The sequence below is a fragment of the Alligator mississippiensis genome, chromosome 1 (assembly GCF_030867095.1).
Source record: "Alligator mississippiensis isolate rAllMis1 chromosome 1, rAllMis1, whole genome shotgun sequence".
NCBI lineage: Eukaryota > Metazoa > Chordata > Crocodylia > Alligatoridae > Alligator > Alligator mississippiensis.
This window is the reverse complement of record NC_081824.1, coordinates 299420406-299432473: the sequence shown is the minus strand read 5'-3', so window position 1 is coordinate 299432473 and position 12068 is coordinate 299420406. Positions and strand designations below refer to the sequence as shown.

Below are 12068 nucleotides of genomic sequence, written 5' to 3'. Positions count from 1 at the left end.
AGGGTCTAGATACATCAAAGGACATTGACTGGAGTTTAGCGCTATAAATCTGGACTTGAGCCACTTTTGAAAATGTTCCCCCTTGGCAATACCAAGGTGCACAATGTGCCCTTTATGATGGATGCTGAAATAAAGATTGCGCTAACAAGAAAAAAAGCAAAGAGCACAACCTTTTTTAAATAGATATTTTTAGCACATGGAACTTCCTCAGTACTGAAATTTCAAAACTGAGAGCAACAGGCTCCAGTCATCATCCAAAATAAGTGAGAAATGCATTCATACAGAGGAGGCTGCCACACAAGATACATGTTTGAGAGTTTGCTCTTCTGTGCAAACTGCACACCTTATTTTCACAGTCATTTGGCAAATCTGGTAACTGCATATCTAGAAGGTCCACAAGAGGTAATATAGCATCTTGCTCGAGCATCTGATTTAAAGCTACAGTCATGCTAGCTGCACACAAGAATTAGGTGTGCAGTTGCATACACCTATTCATATATGGAATTTCAAATAAGAGACCCTGAGCATCTGAGTCCAGCCACTGCACTCCCACAAGACTTGATAATTTGCCTTTCCTCCTCTCCCTGCTTCTAGTAGCTAACATTTTGTTGGCCTCAACACTCCAGAGCATTCAGCATTCAAATATTTTTCAATGAGATTTTTAAATTCAGAGAGCAATAAATGCAGTTAGTTCAGCCACTGTTCCAGCATACACTAGGATGGAAGAATTCCAAAAGATGACACTTAATTGTGCACGCACAACTTTGTACATTGGATCACTCCTTGTGAGAATTAATTTTGCATTTGTGTATGCAAGTGATGCACAGGTAGAGCCCACGTGCACGCACAAAACAACCACAAGTGGATTTTGCTCACATCACTTTTACTAGTAAGTTTTATGCAGAATAGCTGTATGTACAAATGAAAACCCCTGCTCAACCAAATCCAGATTTCACCCTTCTAGTTGTATGTTACACTGGCAAAGCTGTTGTGCTCAAGACATTTTTTAAAGGTTTTCTTACCGTAAAGAAATCACAAAGAGTTATGTGTGGAAAAATCTCATGGGCTCTGTTTTTTGCACATTGGCGTTTGCTCTCTCTCCAAAACTCCTGCAATTTGTCATGAAGGGGGCCAGAGGGGCACAAGTAAAGAGCATATTCCTGAGGGATTGGATCATCCAGAGAAGGATCATTACAATGGGAATGCAACCTAAAATTGAGAGCATATTATACAAAGTAAATAAAGCCACAGCTGTACAAACAGTCTTCACTCACTTTGGCAGAGACAGGTGCAAGAAAGGCAGAAAAATAAAAACTGAAAAGGTTGTTACTTGAACAGAAGCTTAGAATAAATTAAGAATAGGTTAAAACTAGAACTGGTAAACATTTCTTGCTTTTTCTTCTAAATGAATGATTTGTTTCTTTTTGGGGTGGATCCAAGGGGGCATGCAGTGGTGCACTTACACCTCTCTATCCATTCCTGCTCCTCCCAAAGTTTAAAACCAGCTGCTTGGCAATGGCAACAATATTTCTAGTCAGGCATGAGGGAATCAACTGACTTCATGGTTTATCCTAATCTATCTGATCCCTTCTAAATTCTTCATTCCACAACCTTATCTTCTGTTTAATGTTCTTGATGTTCAACCCATCAAGCTATCCTTTGTTCTGCAATTCTGCTGTCTGTTAGCTGCTCCTGGTAATGAAGTTCCAATTTCACAGCACTGCAGATGGTTTTTAGCTCATTCCAATGAAGTTATATTTGTTTTTGTTTCAATCTTAAACTGAATAATGTAGCCCTAGGTCTGTAGCATACTAGTTAAGCTTCCACTTTATTTTTAATTGGAGAAACATAAGTGTTGTTTTATATATGATGATTCACCACACCATCTGCACCCCTATTTTCAAAATGCCAGATCTGCCCATGCTTCTTTCAAAATTTGGAAATCAAATCAACAAAAATGAAGGGGTTTTGTTTTATTTCCAAATAAATTGTTTGGGTGGATTTTGTTTGCTTTCTACCTTTTTGAAAAAGGGGCAGGGGGAAAGAACGAAAGAAAGAAAAAAGGATAGTGGAAAGAATCACTAACCAAAATCTGAAAACAAAGTGGAGGGAGTATTGTTAAAAAAGAAAAAAAAAAATCCCATAAAAACAACTGGCAGTTTCATACAACAGCAAGCTAAAAGATCCCAACACAACAGAAACAGCAAATGTATCAACTGGGATTTGTAAGTCATGTTCCAGTTGGCTACAGCAGGCATTCTGGTCTGTGAGTTGGTCTGTTGTCTCCTTCAGATATTTCTGAATCACAGGGCAATATAGTTTGTGACAAAGCTTGTTTTGTCATGCAGCTGTTGGACTGGGGTGAAGTAATGTAATACTCAACCATCATTCCAAATGTTGGAAGTGAACGCAGTGGTACACACTTGTATGCTTTACTCATATATGCACCCTATTCCAAAACTCTCCAACCACCTCCTGGAGCATAAGATCTGATAAGAGTCACTGCTTGTGCCGTCTCAACTTCATTTGCTCAGAGTGGAGAAAAAGCTTCAATGACCTACAAGTAACAACCAGCATTACCTGTGGTCATGCCTGCCCCAGTTCTCATTTTGTACCGCAGACTCTTGACAGTTCCACTTGATTTTTATGGCCTTGTCTCATCTGGGCCTGTTTTCCTTCCAGTAAATTCCTTTTAACCCCAAATCTTCAGAATTCCTTTACAATGGCAGTCGTTTGGATCTTCAACAACCTTTTTCTGTCATTTTCTGTCCTTTCCTCATGGACAGATGATTAAAAAATTCCTCTAAAATCTGCAGTCATCATTCAGTTCTGTGACAGCAAAGCTTGCTTGTGTCTGGGAAAGTGGGTTCCCTACACTCAAGTCATCTCATGCTTTGGAAAAAAAGAACCCATTTCTCAGAAGCAAAAACTGATTTTGCTTTACATTGCATGGTGTACAAATATTCTTATGCCCAGTAGAGACCTGATCAAACAAAGCTAATATCCCTTTTTCCATAAAGTAGAATACAGATGAGCTGAGGTTTAGTTTAGTTTTACCATGATGTCTACTAAATCCAAATTCAGTGTGGGAAACAAGTCATAGGCAACTACATTTGAGAAAGTTCTCTTTAGAAATAACAACACTTACCATTTTGTAGCATCTTCTATCGTCTTTCGTCCGGTAGCAGCCAAAGCTTTTTGCCTAGGAGAAAAAAAGTGGAGATTTGCCATGAGAAAGAAATAGCTGCAAGTCAAATAAACGTCCTTTGCATTCTGGAAGCTCTTCCTTGATACAAAGGCTTAGTGTACAGGTTTACTTAGGAACGTGTTGTCAAAATGCATACACGCTGTATAAATATGTTTGTTCCACACATAAAGCAAGTGTATTATTAGAGAAAGGCCCAAATATAAACCTCAGGACCAAAACCCTATTTCTACAGAGGGCCAAATCAAAACCTTTGATCAAAATGTGCTTACCTGTAGGATTTAGAAATCCAGATCCAAAATTTCCCAGTAGGACTTTGAATTCAACCCATTAAAGTGTTAGATTTGAGCCATAGGTTCAGCAGCAAACCCAGATCCAGATCAGAAGTTGCATTCTGAATTCTTTCTAACATATAACTACTCCTCCCGCGTACTGACTCAATTTGTAACAGAGCTGCTCTAAAGAGGCCAGCATGGTCCTACACACACAGAAGCTTTTGAGACCAAGAGCTGAGTTTTCATGACCAGTTTGGAAGTGGAATTTGTGTATTTGAGCTCCTAGAAGTGACCTGCAGATTCCTTGGAGAGACGGAGGAGAAGCGGACATTGACTCCTATTTCTTTTGCAGCATCTAATTTTTCATGAAGTCAATATTTTTTAATATAATTTAATTCTATTTCATTCCAATTATTATATAACTAGTATTTGCCTGATTTTTCCCTTCTTTCTATCTTCTCTTCTACAGGGGGGAAATTATATATGAGTTTGTAAAAAATGAAAAATAAAACAACTAAATGTTTCCAATGCATGAGAGATTGGGCCTCTTTATTCATGAGTGCTCAATGTGGCTACAACATAATTTCAGAATCTTTCCCTTCGAGCTTCTCCCACTTCTCCCATCACTGATGACATTGATCCCATCCTTCCTGCAACTCAGGTCTCCATCCTGTGCACCATCTTCAACTCAGCCCCATCTCATAAGCCTTACATTCAGCTTGTGTCTAAATCCTGCTCATTTTTTTTCTTACTAACATCTCCATTTTACTAACACCTCACATTCAAGCTGTCCTTATCTCATGCCTTCCATATGGCCAGTCTTTTCTCTGGCCTGAACAAATGTAATCCTGCCTCACTCAAATCATTCAAAATTCTGCTGCAGGCAGCAGTTTCCGAGATCGTTTTGACAATGTCTACCCTGCAGTTGCTTAAATGCTAGTGTACCAGCAGACTTTGGCAACTCACACTGAGCTCCGTGCTGTTCTGGGTAGACTGCTACCAAGATACGGTACCTAAACTAGCTAGTTTAAAGCTAGGTTGAATATCTCTATGCTACACTAATGTCACTTCTGTAAGTGCAGTGCAGATATACCCTCTATTTCTATTCTTCCACTGGCTCTCCTTTCACCATGACATCAAGCAGAAGCTACTCTATTCATTTTCTAGGACTTCATGGCCTAACTTCACAGTATCTTATCTTCTTCCATCAGTCACCACTGACTTGATTTCTCCCTATATTCTACTGATGATTCTAGCCTTTATCCCCACGTGTTAATGTTACAACAAGCACTGTTGTGCTTCATGCCATTCTACTCCTCAGCTTTGGGGTAAAGCACATGCATTATCTTTTGCCCCTCTTATTTCTGTTTTTTAAACTTCATACTAAATTAAGAAGGAATTAAAAAAATTACAGAATAGGCTTACAGAGGTATTATTAAATAAGAGGGCTTAGTCTTTTGAAAAATACAGTCTCCAGTTTATACATGGTAAGAAGTCTTTGCCAGGTCCTCGTACTCAAGATAGGAAAAATACCTTGAGCTTTAACTGTATTACGAAAAGTGATGAACACAAGAAGTTACTTTTAAGTGACTCTATGAGACAGCACAATGTATATAAAATGTTTAACAAGTCTTAAAACCTCTCCACCCAAAAAGCGGATAGTTTAGGGATACTGTATTAGACATACAAAATTGGATTCTCTTGAGGATAAGATCAATATCTCTATACTGTTGCAGAAGCCCAAAGAAACAAGCCTAGTCCATACACACCTATTGGCAAGCATGTCTTTTCTCTCTGTGAAAAACACAAGCTATCCATGCTCAAATTCTCATAAGAACCTGCTTTTAATATAATCAAAGTAGCTTAAGCATATAACTCACACGGTATGTGCAGGGAATCCCATGGCTAAGAGAGGTTCCACGGTAGAGCAGGTGCCTCTATTTTTTACTTTGTTTGCAACCTTTGCATACAGCTGTGCTTCAGCCACCGCCATCTCTTCTACTCTTCCTGTGAATATACGTACAGCGCAGTCAGAATTTAGGAGGGGTAGGACAGAGAGAGAAAGAGAGAGAGGGAGAAAGAGAAAGAGAAAAAGGAGATGGAGGTAGCTACGATGAGAAACCTCAAAACCCTTGTGATCTTTCTGACAAAAGCTGATATCCTGTTTTGTAGCATGTTACTCTTTAGATTTTTATTTTAGGTGGTTGTTAAAAAGCAAGAAGTATATTCTGCTGCAGATTGCAGCAGAACATAACTAACAGCACACATACAGACCACAGCATAGCATGCAGTCATTACAAGTTTGCTAGTAGCATGGGCCTTAACATCCCTCCTTCAGAACTTCATTTTAAATCCACTCCAGATGGTCAATGAATTTGTGAGTGTGATTGCTAACAAGCGATGGTTATTTAGTGTGTTGCACAAAATCATCTGGTTCTCTGAGTCTGGATCTTTGTGGACTGATTTCTGCATCTGCAAAATTGTGCATGGCCACCCAAATTCTGCATCTGCAAAATTACTATCACAGCCAGCACCCTTGTGAGGCATCCTCAGCAAAAACACCAGGAACAGAATTACTGTGCAGGATGAAATATATATTCTCCGCCAGAAGTGGCCTCTGGAGACCAGTTTTGAAGCACATAGAGGTAGCTTTAGGACGTTTCTCATTCCACCATCTATGCTATTCTCATTGTGATATTATTAAATAATGTCATTAGAATGACATACTAGATCATCGAGAGTGCCAGATTCTCTAGTATACCTGGCATACAGTGAAGTTAACATGGCTAGAGGTCTGCCTTGAACTCCTTATGGTAGAGGGAAATTTTCACTGACTCTCTCTGTGGCCTGTACTGTTACATTCTTGCTGTAAGGGGACGCATGATTGAACACTATGAGGAGGTGGGAGGGAAATGGGGTTGTTAATGGACAGAAGGGGACATGGCTGAGCAACAGATATATCTGAGCTATTGATGCCTCAGGGAGGTAATTTATGTCTATGACATAATTTATAGATAGACATAAATTACCTCCCTACTAGGGAAGCTTTCACTTGAGTAAGTTTGGGGAGGCAGCGAATCAGAGAGCTGTGACCAGCTTCCTAACCACTTCTTCTCAGACATAGTGGGGAATCAAGCCCAGGTCTCCCAAAACCAAGCAAGTTGCCACTGAGGACGATAACCTCTCCCAGTGCCATGGGGGAAAACATGAGGAAAAGACTGGAGTATTAGACCACCACTGGGAAACAAACAGCTTCAGACAAAACAGGCACTTCTTTCATCCCTGGCTCAAGCTGGGGCCAAAGTAAACATGTTTGGCCATCCAAAATATTCCAAAATAAATTTGTTTTTATTTCTTTATTCATCTTTTTTCTGGTGACTCTACATATTCTGATTTCAGTGAGGTTCAAAGCAAAAGTGCCAAAACATGGTAGAAAAGGGTATTCTTGTCGCAACCATGATGTGACAAGGAGCAAGAAATAACAGAAATATGGTCCAACATCCTGCTCTTGTGGCATTTGAATTTTTGTACAGTCAAGAGGTCCAAAGAAGACTCCTTTGAAACACTAGAAATTCTCTCATTGCTGGTAAATTCCACTACTCTTCTCTCAAAGCTTAGCATATTCTCTGTAACAGCTCTTATTTCTGTCTTGGTTTCTTTTCAACTTTTTTTTTAATCACTTGTACATACCAGCATGGATCTTTTGCTTCCTTCATACCTTTCTGCCCCCTTAAAATGATCTAAACAAGATCACGGCTATAGTCTTGTCCTGAACACACACTCTCATTCCAGCTGCCCCTCAAGCTCCTTAATGTAAAGTAGGTAATACTGTATTGCCTCACTAATGGATACTCATGATTTTTAGAAGTATGACGGTGGAAGTCCTCCCCTAGTTAAAGTTTGGGTCTCTCTTGTAGGTTTTTCCTTGCCATATAACTGGTGGCTACAGTAAGCACAAACCCAGTTTCTGAAGAGCAGTGGAACCAGGCAAAGAGCCTAATTTTCAAAACTGATTAGCTTTATGGGGCCTGCCCTGCAGCATGTTCACCAGAGCCCACAAATGCTGGCAGATATTTTTTTCCAGCTTCTCTACCTATCAAAAAAGGAACAAGCAAGCACACCCGTGACTTTTCCTTTGCAGAGGTTCCTCAGTGAAGACATCATGAGTTTGCAAATACCACAATATTACTTTACCCTATTATACTAATTAAAAGGGTTGCTGACTTTTTTACCTTTCCGCTCTCCGTAGCCATGCCATCATCCTAGGCTATCCGATACCCATGAGCAGGTTGAATTACATGGTGTACAGTAATAATGTCATTTGCTACAAACGATTGAGCTGGCAGTTCTGGATGGCTCAATAAAAATATTTCCAGAGCAGACTGCCTTAGCAACAGCTGGATTTCCATTCTGTTTACTTTTACAATGAAAAGAGAAAACATTTTTGCTTTTAACCATGACTTCTCAGGAAGAGGTGAGTAAAACCACAAAAGAAGGCAAAGCCCTTGAAATAATTTTCTAATATTTCTCCATGGTAGATCATAGATCCAAAGGCTGATTTATTTCCAGAGCAACATCATATGTGCTAATTATTGTTTATTTGGAAACTATATAATACTCTCTTTTCTTATTTCTGCTCTAAAAGCAGTAAGTTTATATAAAACTATTTAAAAAAAAATCCCCCCTCCCCCAACTCTGGAAATAATTAGTTATCAGGAATGTGATAAAATGAAGGAATGAAAACTGTGCCATTTTTATAAATATTTGCTAAAAGGTGAAAATAAAAATATGTTGCCTAAAACTGTTGTCAGGGATGAACTATTAATTTGAGCCCAACCACACAAATATCATTTTTGGTTTTATAATGTGCTAGGTTCCATTGTCTTCAAAGAACTGACTCCCAAGTTACAGTAGCATGACTTAATGGAAAACTAGATCCCACTGCATAACTCATTGTGTTCAGAAGCAGAAAATATGTATCATATACCCACACGCTAATTTTAAATGTGAATGTTATTTACTCAGAATAATGTCTTAGCAATTTGGATTCCAGTTGGTAGTGTGCACAGAACAGGCAGAGATGCTTCTGAATAAAGTTTAATGGTGCAGATCGGAGCAGGCTCAGCAGTTTCTCATATAACATACTTTCTTTTATATGCACTAACAATTAAAAAGCATCTCGTGGAAAATTCTTTGACATTTAAAGGAGAACATCTTGGTTTGGTGAATAAATTACTGTAATATGCTGTGGTTAAAGACACACACAAGAAACTTTTTGCTTTGGTAATTTTCTGATTGAAGTACAACTTTACAAGTTGCTTTATGACAAAATTTCCCAAACCTTTTCTTAATGGGTACACACTTCCTGATTTACCAGCTGCTTGCATACTCTTTATATTTTAATCCTTTGAATGCCAAGTATTATAATGAAAATTAGATCTGCCATTACACAATTTCTCTTGCATACCCCCCAAAGATGTCTTGTGTATTCCCCAGGAATATGCATGCACATATTATAGTTTGGGAACCGCTGCTTTATGTTTCTAACTCTTACTGAAATCAATGGCAATTGTGGGGTGCTCTTAGAAATGTACATGAGGTTCTTGCCATTTTACAGGGTGAAGTTAAACAGGGAAACAGGGAAGCCTTGAAGGTACCCATGGGTTCATTTTGTAAGGCCTATACTTGGTAGCCATGTTGGTCTGAGACCAGATGACATACAAAAAACTAGAATTCTTGGTTCCAAAATGATACCTTTTATTAAACCAACTGGGAAATTGCAAGACAATTGTCCTTTTCTGCAAGCTTTCGGGATCTAAGTCCCTTCGTCAGGCTCTGGGAAAAGTACAGATGGTACAAGGTGGTAAAAAGTCCCCATAGGTAGGAACTAAACTTCATTTTTTGCACAGAGGGAGCTGAAGATGGAAGGCTGTCCCTCTGGGTCCATGAGAGTGTCTTTGTGAGCTGTGTTGAGTAGCTTGTTGATGTGTAGATTTTATTGTATTTAGATTTGATGTTTAGAAAATTCTACCTTATCTACACATCAAAGAAATTGGATCCTGAAAACTTGCAGAAAAGGACAATTTCTTGCAATTTCCCAGTTGGTCTAATAAAAGGTATCATTTTGGAACCAAGAGTTCTAGTTTCTGTATGCCTTTTTATAAGGGCTATTCATTCAGAAGGCTGGCAAAGATGGAAGGCTTCAACAGAAAATATTAGTAAAAAGGCATTGGGGTTTGTAATGCTGGCACGAGTGATGCGTTTTAAAAATGACGTTGTTCTTTGTTGATGCAGGAACAGGAGACAAATCCCAACACTGGAAATCTTGAAGTTGTATCTGTTACAGAAGATGAATTGTCAGCAGCTGAACTTTGTTTTCCTTGCAAAAAATTCTTCAGCATACCACAAGCAAAAGTAGACCCTAGTGCAGAGGAAGAAGGTAGGGAATCTGCACATTCCTTACTGCTTCTGATGTTTAGAGCTTTTAAATTTCTTCTTCCTTGCAAAACTCACTCATTTGAGGTGAGCCCATTTTGGAAACAAGTGAGAAAAATAGCACCAACTTTATCAGCATATGAGTGGGTGATGACATTTTGTGCCTGGGCAACTGTGTAACATTTGTGCAAGACTGGATTATTCTGGCAGCTTTATATATAGAATGGACTATTTCCTTCCTTCTCCAGTTATGACACTGCTTTCAGTGTTTTATATGAATCCTTTCATGCCTGGTAATTAAAGCTCTTAGGCAAATACAAATGTAGCAGAAGGGGTTGTGTGTGGCAAACTGCATACATTGGTTACATTGCACAGGACTAATCTTACTTTCAACGAAATTGAGAGTCATATCAGTCTGGATTCAGTTTCACAGCATCTGAGGAAGTAGACATATCCTACAAAAGCTTATGCCTTTCTGAATGAGTTAGTCTCCTTGAAGAGTGTCACCAAAATGTTTAAGGACCAAGTGCATGCTGCATTTTCTACAGATGGTTTTCCTTCCTAACTGTAACTAGTAGAGCTCCCTCACTTCCAGCTTCCTAGGATTTTATTTTTTCTGACTGCATTTCATACTGGGTACATCTACACATGCAACTAATACAACTGAATATACTCCAGCTCAATGTGAGGAGTAAACTAATCTCAATGTCACTGTCTACATGTACCTTTAAGCGCAGTAATTTACTGCACTGCTGGATACCACTTGTATCTGACAGGACAATCTGGCAGCACTGTAAATTAGTTTACTGTATCCTAATTGCTGCACATAAGTGGATGGTGATGCTTTATTGCATAACAAATTACTCCGCTGCACAGTAAAGCATTTTGTGTAGATGTGCCCACTGTTGCCACCAGAAATGGTGGCACTGGGTGAGTATCAGAAGCACTACACTGGTGCCAGAAAAAGTCAGAAGACCTTAAACAACAACAAAAGTTTTCATGAAAGTGGTTAAAACTTTGCTTGCTTTCAATCAGCTGATTTTATTGGTCCATCTGAGTTTTGTAAGCTCTTCTAAAATTGGGAATTCTCTTTTCTTAGAGTCCAGTTCTTCAGAGTCAGAAAGAGATGTTTTAAGCACCTACTTTTATGGTCCAGGAAAGTAAGAAGGTTTAGAACACAAGGTTTGAGCTGATTTGAGCTTGGCCAAACTGCCTGATGCAAATCCCCTAAAGGCAAAGGGAGTCTTTCCTTCAATTTCAGCTAGCTTTGGAATTGGGCCACCAGGCCTAACCACCACTTGCGTGGTTCTGAATGCTTTCAGTTCCTTATACAGTGTAATCCATGCATCAGACCATATCATAAAATGAATATACCAGTCACTACTTCTGCCTGTTTTACCTTTCAAGAAATACTTTTAACTGAAAATCCACGCTTTAGTTTGTGGAAGCTTCTGTTTCTGATTTTTCTCTTTGGTTTCTAGGAGATATCCAATCAACTTCAAAGTGCCATCTTTTAGTCCCATTAAGGTTTCTTCCATATATCCTTGTTTTATTACTTGTAGTAACCCTAGCAGTTGCCATTGGCCTGGGTGGTGAGTACAATTAGTTATTTATTAGGTTCTCAATTAACTATTCAAACACTTAATTTTTCATGAACCTTTTGCTGAGAATGGAATTAAGCTGCCACCATGGTTCATTTACTAAAGTAAAAAATCCTGTTGGTGCGATGACTTTAAATTGTATTTACCTGTATGAATAAAATAGATCTGGCACCAAGGAGACAGATCACTGGCATGATACACACATATCAGACTGGAGAACTTGAAACAGGAAAGGATCTTCAAGACAAATTCTGTAACTGAAGACATGCCATCTTAAAAACACAATCCACAATGATTCCATATGACATCCATATTCACAATACATTTAAGTACCCTACATACTAAAGAGAGAGAGAGAGACTGGAGGTAGCTTCAGACACTAAATGTAATATTTTTGCCCTTATCTCTCCTATCCATACTAACAAATAATATTTGTATGTTCAAGTACTCAAATGGGCTTTCGCTGTTGCCATACAAACAAGAGATACTAGGAGGGGGGAGTGGGGGGCTGACAGAATGAGCTTAGTGGTAACCATGAGCGCATCCAGGATT

At 38.9% G+C, this 12068-nt stretch overlaps 2 protein-coding genes across 2 annotated transcripts in view; one reads left to right on the top strand and one right to left on the bottom strand.

Annotated features, from left to right (window-relative positions):
- Positions 1-5487, bottom strand: part of UBASH3A (ubiquitin associated and SH3 domain containing A) — a 35453-nt gene extending 29966 nt beyond the window's left edge. The window contains exons 1-3 of the mRNA XM_019487181.2: positions 5361-5487; positions 3149-3202; positions 1023-1209 (exon numbers count right to left, since the gene is read on the bottom strand). Of these exons, the coding sequence (XP_019342726.1) occupies positions 1023-1209; positions 3149-3202; positions 5361-5473 (354 nt within the window). The 5' untranslated portion in view covers positions 5474-5487. The remainder of the gene's footprint in view (positions 1-1022; positions 1210-3148; positions 3203-5360) is intronic.
- Positions 5488-7936: 2449 nt separating this feature from the next.
- TMPRSS3 (transmembrane serine protease 3) overlaps positions 7937-12068 on the top strand; it is a 35093-nt gene continuing 30961 nt past the window's right edge. Inside the window, exons 1-3 of the mRNA XM_014611168.2 lie at positions 7937-7954; positions 9775-9919; positions 11397-11507. Coding sequence (XP_014466654.2) covers positions 7937-7954; positions 9775-9919; positions 11397-11507 — 274 coding nt within the window. The remainder of the gene's footprint in view (positions 7955-9774; positions 9920-11396; positions 11508-12068) is intronic.